General features: G+C 42.7%; 1 protein-coding gene and 1 long non-coding RNA gene across 2 annotated transcripts in view; one reads left to right on the forward strand and one right to left on the reverse strand.

The window, feature by feature from the left end:
* KL (klotho) overlaps nt 1-3,351 on the reverse strand; it is a 56,189-nt gene extending 52,838 nt beyond the window's left edge. Inside the window, exon 1 of the mRNA XM_008168902.4 lies at nt 2,528-3,351. Within this exon, the coding sequence (XP_008167124.1) occupies nt 2,528-3,289 (762 nt within the window). The 5' untranslated portion in view covers nt 3,290-3,351. The remainder of the gene's footprint in view (nt 1-2,527) is intronic.
* Nucleotides 1-22,325, forward strand: part of LOC135983322 (uncharacterized) — a 28,761-nt gene extending 6,436 nt beyond the window's left edge. The window contains exons 2-3 of the long non-coding RNA XR_010600907.1: nt 18,575-18,692; nt 19,265-22,325. This is a non-coding gene — a long non-coding RNA (uncharacterized LOC135983322). The remainder of the gene's footprint in view (nt 1-18,574; nt 18,693-19,264) is intronic.
* Nucleotides 22,326-22,822: the final 497 nt, after the last annotated feature.

Genomic DNA, 22,822 nt, shown 5'->3' on the forward strand with positions numbered 1-22,822 from the left:
GTTGGAGAGGGGCTGGGAGCCAGACCCAAAAACAATAAAACGTGTCAAGTGGGCTCATTAAAGACAACCAGACATACCGACGGCCTCGGGGGTTAGAAGCAAGCACCTTCTTTTGAAAACACCCTCTTTGCAGCATTGGGACAACACTCAAAAGAAAGCAGCACAAAGGACCAATGGACACAGACACAGAGTTTGAATCTGGTATAGATTTGCATAAGAGGAAAGCTGCTATAAAAGTGAGGTGTCTTGCAGAGGACCCCGGGTCTCGTCTTGTCAACATGGGAGCATCGATCCGGATCGGCAGAAGCCCGGCTCCATCCCCTCCCCCATCTAACTCACCTGGCCAGTGAAGTTAAGGGGAGCAACTAATTGGTAACAACAAGATGGAGTGTGTTTGTGTGTGTGTGTGAGTGTAAGTGTAATATATTATATGCATATAATACAGTGTTAATGAATACATGTATTGCTAATAAATGTGGCGTTTTGTCTTATTCCCCCTAAAAAGATCCTGTGCAGTACTTTAAGTACAACAACTGGATGGGGCAGAAGGGGTCAAATTTCAAGGTAACAGACAAAAGAATCTGTGCCACTAGCAGTGATTCTGAGGCTTGCCAGGGCTGAGATACGGCACCTCTAAATTTGGCACTTCATAGCCTCAGCAACTCTGGGCTTGCCGTATCAGTTATGAACGTAAAAAAAAAACTGCTTGAGCCCTGACACAAATTACATTACAAATGGGAATGAAACCCAAGATTCCTGAATCTCACCACTGCTCTGCTGTCAGCAAATATCCATGAAAACTGCTGAAGAAGTGCATGTCTCATCCTCATCTAGTGCTGTTCCACAATGAGAATGACAGCCTATCAATGTTACTCAGTTAATCAGTTACTCTGTTAGCTCAAGTGGCAGTGGTCTGTGTGTGGATCTAAAAAGTCCCTGCTTGATGATCCATGTGGGTGTCAATGTGATGCCACACGATGGAGTTTGGGGAGCAGGAGGAGTGTTTCAGTTTGCTTTAAAAAAATCTAGAATTTTACACACACACAAACTGTGTTAAAAGAACACTAATAAATATAGTGCAAAATAAAGCACTCAAACGTTTTGAAATGCCTGTGCAACTTTAATTCAGTCCCCTTATGCATAAACATTATGATACCGTTTTTAAAGATCACATGGACCACAGCTCAAAAATTTTCTACAGGACTTTTGCCTTATTCAGTGCACTGAATGGGATGGTGCTACCACACACCTTCCAACTATTGCAACAGGGGGGTGGTTTATTCACAACCCTAAGCGACATAAATTATGCTTGTATAGGCTGTAGTGTAGACATCGCGCTAGCTACTATAACACGGGGACATGGAGTTCCTTCGGTGATGGAAAAACCACTTCTGTCGTTGTAGTCTGTGGCTACGTCCTCATTACGGGGGGGGGGTTGATTTAAGATACGCAAATTCAGCTACGCAAATAGCGTAGCTGAATTCGACGTATAGGAGCCAACTTACCCCACTGTGAGGACGGCGGCTTCCCCATCGACGGCGCTTACTCCTACCTCCGCTGGTGGAGTACAAGCGTCGATTCGGGGATCGAATGTCGCGTCCCGACGAGACGCGATAATTTGATCCCCGAGAGATTGATTTCTACCCGCCGATTCAGGCAGGTAGTGTAGACGTAGCCTATGTCTACCCTACGGTACCATAGCTTTGCTGCTGTAGCACCTGTAGTGTAAACAGGTGCTACACATTTCCTAAACATTATTTTTGTGGAGAAGACACTACATCATTCCATCACGCAGACGTATAGCGCTGAAACTTTTTTTTTATATTGCAGATGGCATAGTCAGAATTTGCAGATTTAATATAGTGGCAATTTTAGCAGGGATACCAAATGTATTTTATCTTCTCTGGTGGATGGCAATGCATTCACAAAGTCTGCGCACCACACAAAAGTTCAAATGTGGATAGACATTAGGGAGATGGAGATTATCTGCAAGCAATCTACAAACATGTAGAACTCCACTTCATCTCCTTTGCCTGCCTCTGAATCCCATTTATCTGCTCTAGAAAATATCCTCTGTCTCAGTAAATCCCAGTGTGACATATTTTCAGATTCCCCCAACTGTTCTTAGAGTAGGCGTACATCGTTTGCAATGCTCTTCCTAGGAACCTCCTTCCTTCCACGTTTCTTAGATCGGCAACTCCTGCCAGGCATTTTCTAACTTGGCCAAGTCCCGTATCCACTGCCAGTGGAAATCTGCACTACAAATCTGACTTTGTAAATCCCAGCTCCTCAGCTGCTTCCTCGGTGTGTGAACGAGAAAGCCCTTTTCCTCTCTTGCCCTCTCCTCCACTAGCCACCCCCATCTCCTCTCCCCTGTCCAGCCACCTCTCCTTCCCAGCTGGGGGAGGGATTTTCTCTCCTCTCCAACTCAGAGACGGGCTGGGAGAGGAGACAGAGACGGGCTGGGAGAGGAGACTGAGGCGCTTTCGCCTTCTCCCTCCATCCCCGCGGGGCGCCCAGCCCTTACCTGGAGGAGGTTGTGCGCCGCCCTGTAGCCCAGCGGCGGGCCGCCCTTGACGCCCGGGGGCAGCCTGCCGGTGGCGTAGCCGTGCCAGGCCACCACATAGGGGTTGTCGATGGTGAGCCAGTAGCGGACCTGGCCGCCGAAGTGCTTGAAGCAGAGCCCGGCGTAGTCCCGGAACAGCTCGGCCAGGGTCGGGCTGGCCCAGCCCCCGTAGGCGTCCTGCAGGCGCTGCGGCAGGTCCCAGTGGTAGAGGGTCACCACGGGCTCCACGCCCAGCTGCCGCAGGCGGGCCAGCAGGCGGCCGTAGTGCGCCAGGCCGGCGGGGCTGGGGGGCGCGGTGCCGTTGGGCAGCAGGCGCGCCCAGGAGAGCGAGAAGCGGTAGTGGGAGACGCCCAGGCGCCGCAGCCCCTCCGTGTCGCGGAAGAGGTTGTTGTAGCTGTCGCTGGCCACGTCCCCGCCGGCGGGCGCCGAGGGCAGCGGCTGGGGCTGGCGGGCGCCGGCCGGCGCCGCCCGGTGCGCGAAGGTGTCCCACACCGAGGCGCCTTTGCCGCCCTGGCGCCAGCCCCCCTCGGCCTGGTACGCGGCGCTGCCCGCCCCCCACAGGAAGCCCGCGGGGAAGGTGTCGTAGAGGAAGAGCTCGTCCTCCGGGTAGGGCAGGCGGGCGAAGCGAGCCCAGGTGCCCGCGCCTTGCCCGGGCTCCGCGCGCAGCCGGCGGCCGCTCAGCAGGCAGAGCAGCAGCAGGTGGAGCGGGGCCGCAGGTGTCATGCTGCCGGGAGGGCGGAGAGGGGACGCGTGTGAGCGCCTGGCTCCTGCCCCGCAGCCCCCTTTATCCCCTCCCCGCCCCCCGGGTGGGCACGGCCATTAATCATTACCTAGGTGCTCGGCGCCCTTCGGCCGGGGAGGGGGCGAGCTGGATCCTCGGGGCGTCCTCCAGGGGCGCGCCAGCCTTAGCCGTGATGGGGGGGGGGTCCTAGGGGTGCACGGCCCGCGCTGCCAGGATAGGGAAGGGGACGGAGAGCAGCTGCCCCGTAGGCTCCAACTTTTGTCCCCTGAGAAGCAGCACATCGGTTTGTCTCTTTCCCTCCCCTGCACCTGGCGCAAAGACACATGAGCGCTCCAGAGACAACCCTGCGAGACCCATTGCAAAGGGCGGCAGGCGCTGAAGGGAGGCGGTTATTGAAATGGGGCACTGGGATGCCTGGGTACCTAAACCGCCCGCGGTGCCCAACTTTAAGCACACGCCTTTGAACAGGAGCCCTTTGCTGCTGCCGCCTTGCTCCGCTTCCTTCTCTGGAGGGAGCAGTCCGCCATACTGTATGGGGGTAGGATTCTCTCAGCACCCCCGTGCAGCAGCCCAAATCTGGCTGGGGAGACACTGATTACCAGCCCCAGGCTTGGGCTGTGTCGGTGACCACACTTTTAAGTGCAAAGCGCTGGTGCGGAATGGATTTATTGGACAGAAGTGACGAGTAAGCGTTTCACCAACTGTACCAAAGTCAACATAAAACAGTCTTCAAGAAAGTCTTAACAGGCGTCTAAATGTCAACTCTTCCAGAGCTCTTGAGACAAATTTATGATTAAATTGCCTTTCACGGTCATTTCTCCACCTGTGCGCATGGCTAATTAGGAAAGAAAGGGGGAAAAGTACAAAACCGTCCTGTAATCTTAGCTCCAACAGTGGAAAAACTGGCTGTGAGGACTCGGAGGAACTAAATGTATGTCTACACTGGAAACTTCAAAGCGCTCCCGGGGCAGCGCTTTGAAGTGCGAGTGTGGTCGCGCGCGAGTGCTGGGAGAGAGCTCTCCCAGTGCTCCTGGTAATCAACTTCCACGAGGGGATTAGTTCCGAGCCTGTCTACACTAGCGCTTTATGCTGCTAACTGGAAGGCTGTACTTGTGGTCGCAACGAGTCAAAGTTAGAATCACACCGACAATCACAGACAACAGAAATGGAACTGATTTATAACGCCCTGGAGTCACAACCCCCTTGCAGTACAGTTACATACAGCACTTTGTCTAGTAGTTTTAATGTCAGGGGCACGGGGGCTCCAACCACCTCCTATAGAAAATTACTCTAAAAATAAATGTATCCCATGTTTTTTCTATCCAGAATCTATTTCATGATACAATATCAAGAGTCACCGCAGCTGCGATCATTCCATTTATGCAATAAAAGAATAATTGACCAAGAACTCTATACTCTCTCACCCACGCATATACTAGTTTCTGGGTAGCCACGCACAGGCAATATCCTATTTTCCTTTCTGGAGGTGAAGGGTATGGTATATGATTGTTTGCTGCATGAAATTAGAAATGCCTCACAGATCTTCACAGGGCAAAATCCATCAAGCAGGGTATTTAAGTTTAATGATTTTAGTCACTCCCTTTAATTGCTTGTGTGAATGTGATATGTGGACTGTTTCCAAAGGTCAGGTTTCAAATGGCTACTCTTCTTATCTCATTTAAACCAAAAAAATCCGACTAGAGCAGTCAAATAAAAAAAGTTGAAAAGGCCAGTATTTAAAATTCAAATATTTGAACTCTAACAGTTAGGGCATCTAAAAGCAATATGCATCTGCTAGAGAGGCTGATAACTACAGATAGATGTTCCCAGGAGATAAAGTTATTATTTAACCAAAGAATGAAAGTATTATGATAATTTAACTATTTTTAGAAAAATAATTGGCTGCAGAGGGGAAAAGGCAGGTAATTGCTTATAATTCATTGTATCTCAAGCAGCAATTGCTGGTAAAGCTGGAGGTTTTACCTATTTTTTAGGTTGGTTCTAACCTTTCACAAGCACGACAGACCATTTTACTTGGCCTTTGATAGTGTTCCATCTTTTTCCCTTTTGGCACTGATTAGACTTGAAAGGGTTTGTTTGCTTTGTTTTTTAAATATAGGAACCCAAATTTGCCATACTGGATCATACCACTTTAAATTAATCGGAATTAATGGAGATTCTTCTGTCAGATGGCTAGAGCTTTAAGTTCATGGCTGTACAGGGGCAGACTGTACCCATTAATGCTGTGTGCAGGAAATTTATGAAATGGAAGAGTGAAGGTAGGGGTTGATACTGTGATGGTGGTTAATCAGCTGCAAGGAGTGTATTTCCAGGCTGATAACCAGACAGTAGCAATACAATCTGATCAGCTGGATACATTCTATTCCAGTCCAATTAAATAACAATTTGTTTCAAACAGGGCAATACAAAACAATTCTGAGTTTGTGCTGAGTAGCACCTAAAAGGTTTAATCAGTTGCCCCAGCAAGGAGTCTGGTGGCACCTTAAAGACTAACAGATTTATTTAGGCATAAGCTTTCGTGGGTAAAAACCTCACTTCTTCGGATGCATAGAGTGAAAGTTACAGATGCAGGCATTATATACTGACACACGGAGAGCAGGGAGTTACTTCGCAAGTGGAGAACCAGTGTTGTCAGGGCCAATTCAATCAGGGTGGATGTAGTCCACTCCCAATAATAGATGAGGAGGTGTCAATTCCAGGAGAGGAAAAGCTGCTTCTGTAATGAGCCAGCCACTCCCAGTCCCTATTCAAGCCCAGATTCGTTTTACCCATGAAAGCATATGCCCAAATAAATCTGTTAGTCTTTAAGGTGCCACCAGACTCCTTGTTTTTGTAGATACAGACTAACATGGCTACCCCCTGATACTTGCCCCAGCAGTAAATTAGGACGGAAACCAATGAAACATTTCAGTGCAAAGAGCGGTTTAATTTTTCTGGTACTGTACAGTGAAAATACCTTGTTTGTTGGGTGGTCTGTGAGTTTTGCATTGCTTTTAAACATGCTCTTTTATGTAACATGCCATGTTGCTGTTCTGTTTTTTTTCCTATGAGTTTACTGGTTAAGGAAGAGGAACATATGATAACTATTATTAATATTAAAGGTAGTGACCAGAGGCTCCAGTCATACTTGGGCCCTTTGTGCTGGGTGCTGTACAAACACATGGTAAGAAACCGTTCCTATTCTGAAGAACTTGCACCTCAGAACTGCCATGGACTTCACTGTGTAATGAGTGTAGAATGAAGGTCATTCTGCTACTGATCTGAGTTCTTAAATCGATCTAGTTTACCCCATACCATGATATCTGAGCACCTCACAATGTTTTTAATTTATTTATCCTCACATCATCACTGTGTTACCACTTAAACAGTTTTACATTTCTTAAATAGAAGATTTGTAAGTCATCTTTATAACTAAACTGTGCTCTGTGGTAAAAGTAAATCAAAATAGGAAAGGGAACTCACGTGTTTTGGTGGTTGTCTCTGGTCATGACACCAGACCATCTTGAGGTATGGTATGCAGCAAGAAGAAGAGAATGTGGAGAAGAGAAGAGAATTTTTAAATATCTGATGCAACATTTATGAAGATGTTTCACAAGAGCACTTTTATGAAAAAGGACACACATCTGATATAGTTGCCAATGACAACTATATATTCTGTTAAAAAAACACCAGTGAGTTTGCACCATTAACATCAAGGCTCCTGTCAGTCATACATACTTAAAAATTAAAACCATGACTGGTGTTAGTAGAAATGAAGAACAAAGACAAAAAAATATCAGGGAAGGTTATCCTGCTACTCTGTGCATACAATACTGGGCTCATTCCCATCCACAACTAGATCTCTTAACCCCCTTCCTCCTTCTCGGTCATGTCCCCTAAAAACTAAGTTAACGGTTACATATTTCATTGTAATATTTTGACACAAGACTTTCTATATTACAGTGTCTTTTTAAAAAGCTTACATTGTCTCCCAGATTTTCTCTTTTCTTTTCCTTCCTTTCATTCATTCCCCCCCCCCCACTTACTCCTATGTCTGCCTTTCTCTTTTCATTAATCTTTAGTTTTCTCTGTGATTAACTATTATTTCCCCCATACTTTTTCTAGTGCCCTAGTTCTCTTCCTCCACCTCTTTTATCTTAATTTCCTTCATTTCCCCTCCCCACCATTGTCTCAATTCACACACACACACACACACACACACACACTCTCTCTCTCTCTCTCTCTCTTCATCTCATCCTCTTCCCATGACTCACTTACAACCAGGGTATGAGAATGGAATATTCTGAGTGAACATAGTTCTCTCAATCACCCTCCCATTCTTAGCTTCCCATCTTCTCCTCTCTCCCCCTGTTCCTATCTTCTGTCAGGCCACATCCTAATTCCATCTTCAAGTCTCTTGCTCCAATCTCTTACATTTTCCCCCAGTCACTCCTCCTTGATTCCATCTCCACAAAGGATGAAAGAACTGACAGGTCTGTTTTATTGCCTCTAGGATCTAGCTAGGTCTCTCTTTTCTTCCAGAGAAGAAGGTAAGGTAGTATCAAGATGTGTCCCCTTCCTGTGCTCTGTCCCAGAATGGGTGAAAAAGTCAATGGAGGAACAGATCTTCCTCTAGAGAACAGAAGATTGGTAGAGAACTTCTCCTGACTCGGACATCTTGTCTTCTCCTGTCAGGTTCAGCTACTATTCCATCTATTGGCAGGAAGGCTGAGGACCTCAGAAGCTCTCCACCAGGCTCTAGTGCCTCCTGATACTACTAGTTCATATTCCTTCAGAGTCCTCACTTGACCAAAGAGGATGGGAAATTCTGTGGGACAGTCCCAGTAAGAGGAAGGATGAAATGAGCTCTCAGTCTGCTTTTAATAGAGCAGAGAAAACTGTACTCTGCCATTCTCCCCTTTAATTTCAGGTTGTGTGCAAACCAGCATTTTGAAACCAGTTAGGTTTGGTCCTCAAATGATACTACAAAAGCTTGATTGTGTGCCACTGGCTCAGTTTAGAAGGGACAACACACTAAAAGTACCTAAGGTGACCTTTCATATAAGAACACATCCTTAGTTCAGGTATACCTGAAACACTTCAATTCACTGTTGACAGTCCTAATCTTTCAAAACTGCTGGCCAGATGCTATGTCTACTATGATGAATAAGATCCACAAGGGTTTAAATGAATAGATAATGTTGTCTTACTTTAGTTACTATTAAAATGAATGCAATGTAGAGTTTTCAATATAATTTATATCTGTAAAATTCTGTCCAGACAAACAGTCTACAGATCACTTTCTGCAGGGAGATTGATGAGAACTGCTCTTGCAGAAGTTACACAGCAGGACAAGTAACTGCTAACAAAATTCATATTTATAGTGAGCAGCTGAATGATAACATAGATCAAGTATTTGTTTCTTGCTGGGTACAGCTCATGCAAATATTGGTCCATTTTTACCATGAAAGGAAGATTTGGTTAAGCAGGAATAAGTATGGTTTTAAAGTATAGTAGCATTGTGTGTATTGCTGCAGTTAATGTTCCATCCAGGTTTTCCTTCTGAAAGAAACAACTAAGTTCAGGGAATTATATAATTTTAAATTAAATTGGGCTGAAACTTCATAAGCATGTCATTTCAAACTATAATGCACTGCATTTTAATACGTGTACAGAGAATTTGTATGGCTACACATGCAAACATAAAATCATTATATTCCGTTATATCTTGTCAGGCATTCAATTGCCTGTACGCATATGGTGCCTTCTAATAAATATAATTCTTGTATTACACAAAATATTTTAAACCATTTTGATTATCAAAAACTATATTTGAGTCTGAAACAGAATGAAGTAGCTACTTTCCAGCATAATTCTGTAGATCAAGACCTTGCAAAAGCAAGGGCAGAACAGAAGAGGAACCTCTTAGCAAGACTGTCCTCATGCATTCTGTTGCTATCAGTCCCATTCAGATCTGATATTCCACCATCATTGCTACAATTATCTGTCCTCTTCTTTCATCTGTTGCAAGTCTGTGAAGTATAGAGAATTGTGGGGATGACAGGGAGGGGCTGTGGAGGATCACTACATCAAAGGCTGTAGATAGCAGGTGGCTGTAATGTTCTAACAATTAATGAACATCCTGCCTGTATCTGATTATTAGTCCCCTTTACTCAGCAGCGAAGTCTAGAAATTTTTGGTATCCATATGCCTGTGAGCAAACCAGTGTATTTGGTCTGCCTCTGCCATAGGTGGGAGAGAAGACCTAAATCTTGGTTGAAGGAAGTGATGACAAGTCTTTGGTAGAGGCATATTTGGTACACCCTTAGTCTCATAACACAAGCAGAGGATTAGGTGTTTTGCAGTCCTGGGCAGGTTCAACTGTGGTGCTAAAATCAGCAGGGAGAGGGATTTGGGCAACAGTTTTATTTCCTTGTCAACACATATTCGCCAACACTGGACAAAGATGCTGTCTAAATCCTGCAGCATGGTAGAAGAGGACACTTCCACAAAAATAAATAAACCTTTCATTCAAAATGAGATAAAATAGAAGGATGCATGTACTAGATTTAAGATACTCAGTTTAATATTTGACAAGACAAACTTTCTAAAATTTTTCCAAGATTTCCAGACTTACAGTAAACACATCTACCATTGGGCTAAACCACCTAAATCTAACACCTACTAGGTATCAAACTTTGATTTATAATGCTCTTTTATATATGCCCAAAATATAATCTGTGCACAAATTTAGCTTGAAAAATGCACTGCATTCTGTATGACTAAGTTTTATATCTGCACAGATTTATGGAAGAATGTACCCTTTAACAGTTATAGTATAGATATTGCTCATCTGAGCCTAAATGAAAAAAACTTAACTAAGCATCTATAGAACATGCCCTTAAAATGAATTTTCACATGTGCAATTCCTGGCCATACAAAATGATTGGTTGATAGTACTCTTTTCAGTATTAACTTTGTGGCCTGGTAACAGATACCCAGCAAAGTTAATTTTGTCTTTTATGATTAACTTGGCCAGATCATCAACTGGTGTAAATCAGCATAGGTACATTGACGTCAATAGAGGTACACCCATTTACCCTATCTGAGGAACTTGGCCATGTGTCTTTTTAAATCCTTAATGAAATATAAGTTTGAAGGAGAATTGAAAACAGAAATAATAAAAAGCTGATCAACTTATTAAACATTTTTACATGTTTAGCATACCCTTCTACTTTCTATGCCCATCAGCATAGTACCTGTGCATCTAACACATTTTCCAGAATTTGAGATTATAATGCTTTTCCGTTGCCCCAAATATTCTTTCTTTAAAGTAAACTAAAAGTAGCCTTGATGTTTGAAGGTCCTCCAAACAAGAAAAAGCCACAGAAGAGTACATAACTGGAGGTTCTTCGAGATGTGTGGCTCCTATTTGTAGTCCACTGTGGGTACGCATAGATGAATAGACTGACCATAATTCCAAAATACTGATGTGCATCCAGGTCTCTTGGGGTATCCAAGTGCCCTGTGGCAAGTGCCTGCCCATGTGGGCTCCCCAGCCAGAGTGGGAGACATCCGTAATGATTGTCCTGTCTGGTAAGGGGAAAAGGAAGAGAATGCCCACACATACTTGATGGGGATCTTTCCACCCCACAGTAGAGATGATGTTACCTTGGTGGGAACTGTTACTATGATATTCAAGAACTGTTTGTTGGTGAGTACACTGTTGGAAGCCATGCCTGCTAGCAATGAAGGTGGAGTCTGGCAAATTGTGTAACATAAGTGCATGAGGTCATATATCGCAGGAAAGAAAACAAGTTCTGAGTGGTTTTCTAGGGTTGTACATGAACGGATCTATTATTGTCCATTGCTTGGAATCTTTCCATCATTAGAAAAAAACTCTTGCTGTGACTGAATTTAGGGTTGCTCTGATGAAGTTAGAGTGAGACTTTTCAAAGTTTACGATGATCGTTAGGGAAGAGAGGAGATGAAGCACTAATGACATTGACTTATAGGCTTCTTGATGTGTCTTGACAATGAGAAGCTACTCATCGAATTGATAAAAGCTGGTGAAGCTGTCATATCTGATATGAAGCAACAGAGGGTCCTGTGGCACCTTTGAGACTAACAGAAGTATTGGGAGCATAAGCTTTCGTGGGTAAGAACCTCACTTCTTCAGATGGCTTGCATCTGAAGAAGTGAGGTTCTTACCCACGAAAGCTTATGCTCCCAATACTTCTGTTAGTCTCAAAGGTGCCACAGGACCCTCTGTTGCTTTTTACAGATTCAGACTAACACGGCTACCCCTCTGATACATATCTGATATGGGCTGCTATGACCAGGAAAACATAGGAAAAGACCATATAATCTCTATGGATAGAAACTCCATGCTTGAATAATGAATATAGCTGTAGGAATATACTACTGACCACCTGACCAGGAGGATAACAGTGATTGTGAAATGCTCAGGGAGATTAGAGAGGCTATAAAAACAGAAAACCCAATAATAATGGGGGATTTCCACTATCGCCATATTGACTAGGAACATGTCACCTCAGGACAGGATGCAGAGAGAAATCTGGACACCATTAATGACTGCTTTTTGGAGGAGCTAGTCCTGAAACAACAAGGGGGGGGGAGCAGTTCTTGATTTAGTCCTAACTGACATACAGGATCTGGTCCAAGAAGTGAATATAGCTGAACAGCTCAGTAATAGCAAACATACTGTAATTAAATTTAAAATCCTTGTGGGGGAGGGGATACCACAGAAATCCACCACAATAGCATTTATTTTCAAAAGGGGGAACTACACAAAAATGAGGAGGCTTGTTAAACAGAAATTAAAAGGAAAAGTCACAAATATGAAATGCCTGCAAACTGCATGGAAACTTTTTAAAAGCAACATAATAGAGGTTAAAATGATATGTATACTTACACACACACACACACACACACACACACACACACACACACACACACACACTCTAAGAGGACCAAAAAATGCCACCATGGCTGAACAACAAAGTAAAAGAGGTGGTTAGAGACAAAAAGACATCCTTTAAAAATTGGAATTCAAACCATACTGAGCAAAACAGAAAGGAACAAACTCTGGTAAGTCAAGTGTAGAACTATAATTAGGCAGGCCAAAACAGAATTTGAAGATCAACTAGCAAAAGGCACAAAACCAAAAACAAGTACAGTAGAAAAAAGAAGCCTGCCAAACACTCTGTGGGGGTCACTGGATGATCAAGTTGGCAAAGGAGCGCTCAAGGAAAATAAGGCTGTTGCAGAGAAGCTAAATTAATTTTTTCCATCAGTCTTCAGTGCAGAGCACGAGATGGAGATTCCCACACCTGAGCCATTATTTTTAAGTGACAAAACAGAGGAAATGTTCCAGATTGGGATATCAGTAAAGGATTTTTTGGAACAGATTGATAAATTAAACAGTAATAGGTCACCAGGACCAGATGGTACTCACCCAAGAATTCTGAAGGAACTCAAATATGAAACTTTAGAACTACTAATTGTGGTATGTTACCTATCCTTTAGATTAGCCTCTGTACCGGATGACTGAAAGATAGATAATGTGACACCCATTTTTTTAAAAAAAGGCTCCAGAGGCGATTTTAGCAATTCCAGGCTGGTAAACCTAATTTCAGTAGCAGGCAAATTGGTAGAAACTATCATAAAGAACAGAATTATCAGACACATAGATGAACGCTATATGTTGGGGAAGAGACAACACGGCTTCTTGTAAAGGGAAATTATGCCTCCACAATATATTAGAATTCTGTGAGGGGGGTTAACAACCATGTGGACAAGGGAGATCCAGTTGATATAGTGTACTTGGACTTTTAGAAAACCTTTGACAAAGTCCCTCACCAAAGGTTCTTAAGCAAAGTAAGCTGTCATAGGATAAGAAGAAAGGTCTTTTCATGGTTAAAAGACAGGAAACAAAGGGTAAGAATAAACAATCTTTTTTCACAGTGGACAAAGATAAATACCAGGGTCCCTCAAGGACCAGTGCTGTTCAACATATTCATAAATGATCTGGAAAAGGGGTAAACTGTGACATGTCAAAGTTTTCAGATGATACAAAATTATACAGGATCGTTAAGTCCAAAGCAGACTGTGAAGAGTTACAAAGGGCTCTCACAAAACTGGGTGACTGGTCAAGAAAACAGCAGATGAAATTTAATGTTGATAAGTGCAAAGTAATACACATTGGGAAATATAATCACAACTATACATACAAAATGAAGGGATCCAAATTAGCTGTTACCACTCAAGAAAGAGATTGTGGAGTCATCATGGATAGTTCTCTGAAAACATCTGCTTTATGTGCAGTGAGAGTAAAAAAAATTAACAAAATGTTAGTAACCATTAAAAAAGGGATAGATAATAAGACAGAAAATATCATAATGCCACCACATAAATCCATGATGTGCCCACATCTGGAATACTGCGTGCAGTTCTGGTGGCCACATTTCAAAAAAGATATATTAGAATTGGAAAGGTACAGAGATGGGCAACAAAAATGATTAGAGCAATGGAACAGCTTCCAAATGAGGAGAGCTTAAAAAGACTGGCACTGTTCAGCTTGGAAAAGAGATGACTGACAGAGGATATGACAGCAGTGTATAAAATCATAAATGGTGTGAAGTAAGTTTTATTTACCTCTTCACATAACACACAAACCAGGGGTCACCGAAGAAATTAATAGGCAGCGGTTTAAAATGAACATAAGGAAGTACTTCTTCACACAACGCACAGTCAACCTGTGGAACTCATTGCCGGGAGGCTGTAAAGGCCAAAAATATAACTGGGTTAAAAAAAGAATTAGTTACGTTCATAGAGGATAGGTCCATCAATGACTATTTGCTAAGGTGGTCAGGGACACATCCCCATGCTGTGGGAGTCCCTAAACCTCTGACTGCCGGAAGCTGGGACTGGGGAAGGGTGAGGGGAAGGGTGAGGATAGGTCACTAGATAAACTGCCCTTTTCTGTTCATTCCCTCTGAAGCATATGGCAGCGACCACTGTTGGAAGACAGGCTACTGGGCTAGATGGACCATTGGTCTGACCCAGTATGGCCGTTCTTTAGTTTTTATGTCCACTTCCTCCAAACCAACCAACATTAATTCTATCCCCCACTTCCACTCCCACTATTACCCCACTTCTTGCTGAGGTCACTTTCTCCCTTGGATTTTATCATCATATCTTGCTGCCTTTTCGCTTCCCTGATGAATAGTTGATAACAACCCCTGTTGGATCAGTACAATCCCAGGTTTACAACACCCATCTCATGGAACTAGAGTCCTGGTCAATGCCTCATTACTGTGACATCTGGTAGGGTCCTTACTGTATTCCCTTACTTTCTCCCAGCACTGGAGGGAAGAGCAAGTCTTCGAGCAGCCACCACATTTATGGGCTGATCTACACACAATGTACACGACTAGATTAGTTTAGAAATGGATATTATTAAATTGGTATAACCCCCTAGTGTGGATGCATGTATACTGGTATAAAGGTGCTTATATCAGTAGAACTTATTTCTGTATATTTAGGGGAATAAGGTCTACTGATGATAGAGCTTATATATCAGTATAACTGTCCAAAGTAAGGGGTTGCATTCGTTTAACTATAGCCATTTCTAAACCAATACAATTAAATTGTTTAAAAAATTGTGTTTAGATGAGCCCTGCATTCAGCACAGGAGGAATGGGCAATGGAGAGATCATAGCAGCTTTTGAAGCCTTGTAAATCACAGTTTGCTCATCATGAGATTCCAGATGAGTTAATAACAGATAATGGCTCACAATTCACACATGGCTCATTTTGGCGATTCTTATTGATATGTCAGTTCAAGCATACCACATCAGGCCTTTACTATGCACAATCACTTGGGTTAGGAGACAAGTCAGAACAAACAGCAAAGAACAGAAGAGAACAAACCAACCCACGGAGGATACTAGCTCTGTTTCTTCAGGACATTTAGGATGCTACTGATTTTACACATGTATGGATAGATGTAACGCAAGCCCATCTAGTCATTGACAGTGATGGAGCAGCAAACAGACTTCAGGTGGCAGATCCACCTCAGTGGCTGAAAAGGGCAATGCTGATAGCACTGTTTTGAGAACAAAAAGTAGCCATGTGATCAGAAATTATTACAGTTTAGACAGCAGTTACTGATTGATTGTATAGGTTTGTAAGCTGGTATTATACTATACTTGCATTTTATATATTTTATGTTTTAAAAGAAAAGTTGTAATTAGCCAGTGACCCTGTGTTGAGTTAGGGGCATGGTCCTTTGTAACCCAGTCACAGGACAAATGAAGGATTCAAAACATTCCATTGTGACCTTCCTGATTGTGAAGTTCCTGACTAGCAGCAAATCTTCATCTACAATTCCCCCAACATCCCTGATAAACACATGCACACATGTCCAAATTCTGCAATCATGTAATAAGGAGTAACTCTGAATTCAGTGGAGTTATTCCATGTTTACAGTGGTTACTATGAACTGAGAAGCTGGCCTCTCACCTTGCCAAATCACCTGTTCTCAGCCCCCAATACACACACACACACAAACACACACAGCTAGTATGACATAAGAATGTGAAGCAAGTGGAGGTGGGAAAGTTGTACATGACGTCTTGGGTCTTGTAGCTGGTAGGCAGTGGGGAAAGACATTTGAATGATTTCAGAGAGGCCCAGGTTTGCTATAAACAGACCTGAGAGTGATAATGAAGAAGAAAAAATCATGCTCCAGAAACCATAATCTTGATCAAGTCTTCTGCTTTTAAAAGCTTTAGGCCTTAACAGATGACCTATTCAACTTAGATTTACTTTGCTTGGATTGAAAGCTCCTTGGGGCAGATCTTTTCATTGTGTGTGTGAACAGTGCCTAGTACAGTAGAGCTTCAATCCCTAGCTTTTGTCCATAAGGAATCTATAGGTTAATGCAATACAAATAATATATAATAATTATAGCTCCTCCCCTGAGATGTGGCATAAGTCTCCTCCCTTTTCTCTACCAGGTGCTTAGAATAGCCAATGTTTGCAGCGGCTTGTAGGTCCTCAAGTCTATCTTGGTACCTGGTTCTTTTACTCAAGGTGACCCCTCATTGGGCCCGATATATGGGGTGCTGTCCTTTGAGACATCGCTGATAATACTATTACTGGAAAGTAGTGTAAAGCCTAGTGCCCTGGGGCCAATAAAATAAACAAAAACTTCAGCAAAGGAATGACACACCAATAATAATAGTATAACAAAGTGAGAAACTTTTCGGGAACAGGAAAATAGGATTTGAGGATGGAAGGGGTTAAGGCTATCTAATAATTAACCAACATTTATAAATAAGCTAATTCTCCAACTCCTCACATTCAAACTTTTCCCCTGGGTGGGGCTGGGTCCTCTCCTGACTTCAACCAACTCATTGGTTTCCTTGGTCTGGAATCCTTCTGGGATCTCATCTGGTCAGAACTGTCTCTGGATCCTAGCCGCTGCAGTGCTGGAGCTGCCTGACACCTCCAAGGAGAGTCTTAGAGTGGTACAAACTCCCTTCAGGGAAGTAGTAATTTAGCAGAGCCTTGCTGAGCCACGTTGTCTCTCTTAGGGTATGTCTATGTTGTAATTAAACACACATGGCTGGCCTGTGCCAGCTGGCTCAGGCTACGGGGCTGTTTAATTGCGGTGTAGATGTTCAGGTTCAGGCTGGAGCCCAGGCTCTAGGACCCTGTGAGATGGGAGGATTCCCACATCTACACTGCAATTAAACGTCACCTTAGGTTGAACGTCCTGAGCCCAAGTCAGCTGCTACAGGTCAGCAGCGGGTTTTTAATTGCGGCGTAGACATAACTCTTCGATTCTAAACTCTTCGGCAGTCTGCCCCTTCCCCAATTAACTTGCTGGGGGATGTGCAGCCCTATTTTGTCCCTGGTCCACTGGACTGCTCAGCTAGATCACCCTATTCAGACACCTCCCTATTTGCGCCCAGCGGGGGGTTCCAGTTTCATCTGTCCCCTGCTGCCTCCAACCATGCTAGGGATAGGGTAACGGGACTTTGGTAGCCATCGTAGTACTAGCGCTCCCTTCTTGTTGTTCTGATTAGTCCATAGGTTGTATTAACTTAGGGGTAGGTTATGCATTTAGCCCTGAGAAGTGCAGTGCATAAACTGCACAGCCCGAGAAGGCATTGTGCCTTTTCCCCTTGTTCTGAGAAAGAAATTAGTTAGGTCCAGATCCACAAAGGTACTTAATACCTAAGTCCCATTTTAGGCATCTTTGCAAGCCACAAAACTTCTGCTTGGCAGCCGCCTAACTCTATAGGCACCTATACTCAGCACATCAGGTTTTGCAGTACAAGGTCCTTAAGTGCTCATGTTTCTGCCTCTGGGCATGTGCACTGCTGCCTACCTATAGGCATCAGGGCACCTATCTCCCACCTAAGCCCCAGAGTGATTCATGAACCAGGGGATAATAGGCATTCCTCCACTTAACTCACATGCCACTGGACTATGGGATATTCATGGGGGCAACCTCAGTCTTTCCTACAGAAGTTGTTCCACTTTAATTAAGTAATTGAATAATTAAATATGAAATGGGCCAGAGAAAGAGTGAGAATTACTCTATAGCCAGTATTTGGAGAACTCACCTGAGTGATAGCAGACTCCTGTTCAAATCCCTTCTCTTCATCAGGCAGGTAGCAGTCTTCCACATCCCAGATGAGTATCCTAACCATTGGACTAAATGTTATAAGGGAGAGCCTCCTCCTCCCTATCCCCAGCTGCATTGTGTAGAATTAGATGGCCTCTAAGCATGCCAACTGGATGTTGGTCCTTGCATGTGAGTTAGTTGGAGGAGCAGCAGAGCATGCATCTTTCACTGGTTTGTGGATAGCAAGCAGAGATAGGCGCCTTCTTGCAACCCAGAATTGGGTGCCTATCTCTGTGAGAGGGGCAGGGCTTAGCACAGACCCCTCTTTGTCAGCCTCTCCCATTGGCTAGCTTAGGCATTCTCCCGGCCTAGTGTGTTGCGTTTTGTGGATCGCATTCCAAGGTGCCTGTCTCTCCCCATTCATTGTAGAGGGAGCCTAAGCATCTGACTCAGGCTTTGTGGATTGTTTCTGTGATTTCCTCAGTTGCCTGAAAGTTAGGCATTCTAACACTCAGTGTCACAACACCTCAGTCTGTTTGTGGATCCATGCTTCACCACTACCCTTCCAACAGCACATCTTATTTTCTCTCTCATGCTTCACTAGCACGTGGCAGGTGGAGGAGACCAGGCTCTGCGCCCTCCTGACCCCCATGTTTACAGGGGAGTATCTGGAGAGCAAGGGGTGTACTCTGCACCCCAGAAAACCTGGACCCAAAATCCAGGTAGGTCTCGCTCAGTTGATCCAGGGGACTGGGGAGTCTTACTACCCTGTTCAACCAAGTAAGTCACAATCTAGGCTTTTTTGTAATTTACCAAATATCAATAAAGAACACAAAAGGAACAATTGTGTGTTACATAATCACCATTCTGTTGTATTAAAGGCATTCATTTTTTCTGCCTATGGCCATGACATTTGTCTTATCCTTTCAAAATGTCAAGTGAATTTACAAGTGCCTTTCAATAAGACATTTGTAGTCATTTTCTTTTTCTAAAATCATTTTTTAAGGAAAAATAATGTCTCCCACATCCATTATAATAAGTCCTTTTGCAAGACACATTCTGCCCAACACATTTCCTTACAACAAAAGAGTACATGACGTGACATATTGCAGTTTCTATCCAGCCGAACAGCATTACAGTCCTATTCTTTTCCATAGTTTAAGCCACTGCAAGGAATATTTTACACAGACTTTTTTTTTTCCGTTGCTTACATGTACAAAAGAGTAACTAACCAGAAACTAAAATTATATTTGTGCTTTTTCTAAGAGTTTTTCATTATCTTTTTCTGTTTTAGCCCCCTGACCTTATGGATCAAAGCATGAAATAAACAAGGCTGTGTTCACTGACAGAAAAGAAGCGTGTTTGCAGAGAACTTTGACTCAATTCAAACTAATGCATTTGCCAGCAGTTTTGTAAACTTCAGCCATCTGCTGTTTAGCTTTGGAAACCATGATTCCCTTTTACATGGAATAAAAGGTGCTAAATTTAGATGCTATTTAAGAACAAGACAAGCTATCAGGGTGAAAACCTTGAGAAACAGCAGAAGCAATATGTGAAGACAGCTCTGAAAAAATGTAAGGTGTGCATCACAACATCACAACACATAGTGGGTGTAGATTCTCCTCTTACTTACACTGGTGTAAAATCGGGAGTAATTTCATCAAAATTGACATAGGTGTAAAATTGATGTGGAATTAGAATGAGGCCCATCGTTTCTAAGGATATCTGCCTGAAGGATTAAATTCTGCTTTCAGTTACACTGGCATCAATCTAGAATAACATTACTAACTTCTGTGGATTTGCACTGGTGTAACTAAAGCTGCATTTGGCATAAAAAGTTGTTTATGTCCTCTGAGATAATGGCAAACATCCAGACTGATAGATATATTAAATGTTTTGGTCACCTGAAAAAAACTGTTTGGCTAAATGCAATAGTTTGTTCTATTTCTTTTCACAAATCATTCCTATTTCCTGCATGTTTAAAAATTAAAAAAAAAATAGATTTCAGATAATTCTCTCATTCAAGTGCCTTATCAACTACAATGAAATTTATCTGTTTCCAATTATCAATATGTATTGCAGAACACATCATCCTTGAGAACAGAAGCTCATAACTTTAAAAATAAAAATATAAAACTTACAGCAATAACAAAAAACACAAACGAGAAAAGCATTTTGTTTCCTTTTGGTGGATATTCTATGCAGAGGATACAGTGGCTATATTCAGCAAACAAACCCTCACACCTTATGAGACTTGTGCCTGACAGTGTTTATTTGAACTCTGACTTTTTAACCAAATTCAGATGTGTCTTTTTTCAACTCTCTCTCTATGCAGTTTTGTTTGTTTGTTTTGTTTACTAAGTACATCAGGGGAACAGATAACTTGGTGTGGGGACTAGCATTAAAAATAATAAGATAATAGCTGTTGAAAAGCACTTTAATGAGTAGTTTTGCACTATAACTCAAGTTGTCCACTTTTAATAAAGTGAAATAAACAAACTTCTGTTCCAAACTCAGTGTTTGTTTATTAATTAAATCCCTAAATTTTGAGGGGATGCTAAAGCGCTCATTATCTATATCCATGTACATATAAAACAAATTGGTCAGTTAGGTTATCATGCCAATATAACTCCAGAGTAACTCCATTAATTTCAGCAGAGTTTTAAAAACCTAAGAATGGCCATAGTGGGCAAGATTGATGGTCCCTTTAGCCCAGTAGCCTGCCTTCCAACATTGGTCAATGCCAGATGTTTCAGAGGAAATGAATAGCACAGGACAATCTTTGAACTCCCCATCCCATGTCCTCCAGTCCCAACTTCTGGCAGTCAGAGATTAGGCACAGAGCATGGGGCTGCATCACTGACTATCTTGGTTAAATAGCCATTGATGGACTTATCCTCCATGAACTTATCAAATTCTTTTTTGACCCCAGTTATACTTTTGGCCTTCACAACATCCCCTTGCAATGAATGCCACAGGTTGACTGCGTGTTGTATGCAGAAGTACTTCCTTATGTTAGTTTTAAACTTACCACTTATTAATTTCATTAGGTGACCTGTAGCTCTTGTGTGAAGGGGTAAATAACACTTCCTCATTCACTTCCTCTTTTCCAAGATGAATATTTCCAGACGTTTTAATCTCTTCTCACATGGAAGATGTTTCATTCCCCTAATCGTTTTTGTTGCCTTTCTCTGTATTTTTTTCCAATTCTAATATATCTTTTTTGAGAAGTAGTAACCAGAACTGCATGCACAGTTAATCAGATTGTACGTTAATAAGATTGTAAGCTCCTTGGGACCATCTTTTTTGTTCTGTGTTTGTACCGTGTGTGGCACACTATTGTCCTTGGTCATGAGTGGGGCTTGTAGGTCCTATGGTAATACAAATAGAAAATAAAAATACAAAAAGGTATTGTAACAGTAAATGTTTTAAATATTACATTCAATAATTACATATTTTATTACATATTTTCAAATTTTAAATTGGTTAACTAAAGATTTAGCTGATGTGAAAGTGATAGATGCAGCAATACATGTCAAAGAAACATGTTTGTTGTGATTACTAATGCTATCCTCTGCCCCTTCTTCAGAGGCTGTCCACACTAGGATCAAAGGTATATTTTTAAAGAGTGTTAGCTAACATGTTTTAACAACCTAGTTTAGACAGGGGATATTGTGTTTTAACACATTAACCATTCAAGGTGAACCCTAGTGCAGAACTTAGAGTTTACCTTTAGCAGCCAGCTCCTGTTAAAATCCAAAGACAGAAGATAGTGGAGCCATCAACCACCCTGGAGTATAAACACTTCAAGGACAAAATGGACCTTTCCTGGAAATCTTCACAAACAATATGACAATGTTCGAAACATACGTCTGGAGCACAGTTAGGGCCTGATCTTGAAAGAGTCAATAAATGTTGAGGGCCCTTGGCATCTTGCCGTCTCTAAAATAGACCAATCACTTTTACTAGTCCAAAACTAATTTTATTTGACACAGCTGTCAAGTTTTAGGGTTCAACCTAGACCAGTGAGAGGATGTGTCACCTCTTGTCTTGTAACCTCAGGTGCCTTAAATGATCTGCTGCTGTGGCTCATAGCCCGGATACCAGCAGCCAAGCATGCTGCAGTTCCCTGAATTTCTGTGTGCTGTACAGCCCTGGTTCAGAACTCCGACCCCAGCAGCCTGCCTACGACACAACAGACCCACGCTGGTTACCACCAGCCTTGGTTATTATGTGCAGGATGACCCCAACATACCCTCCATCCCAAATTTACCCCAAATTGTCTGCCCTGAAATGTCCAGCCCTCTCCTGGAACATTCAGAGGAGTAATATAGTCTGTTGTTTTCTTAAAGAGACAAAAGCCCCCAGAAGCTTGTTGCTTTAACTGGAGTTAACAATGACTTCAATTTAAGCACAGCACTGCATTGGTTTAGATTAAAAGTAAAACAAAAGGTTTTAACAAAAGAGAGAGGTTTTAAGTGAGTTCAAGTACAAGGCTAACGTCAAGACAAAATGGGTTACAAGCAAATAGAAGTGAAATACACTTTCCAGTGGCTAAGACTTAACTCAACAAGCTACAGCCTTGGTTCAAGTAGATTTCTTACCAATCTTTTTTTTTTTTAACAGCTGTGGCTGACTTTCTATCAGTCAAGATGTTCTACAGAAGTACACAGTGCTGATTTCCCTTGTCTTCCTAGGTGAAAGATCTTTGCCTAAGCAAGATTTTCCAATTATATTCAGTTCCCAGAGACTTCAAACCCGTGGGTAAATGGCCCAGCTTTCTCAGCTTGCAAGAGTTCTGTCATTCAGGGATGGATTCTAAGCTAGCTTCTTCTCTCTCCTTATATCTTCC

The sequence above is a fragment of the Chrysemys picta genome, chromosome 1 (assembly GCF_011386835.1).
Source record: "Chrysemys picta bellii isolate R12L10 chromosome 1, ASM1138683v2, whole genome shotgun sequence".
In the NCBI taxonomy this organism is placed as follows: Eukaryota; Metazoa; Chordata; order Testudines; family Emydidae; genus Chrysemys; species Chrysemys picta.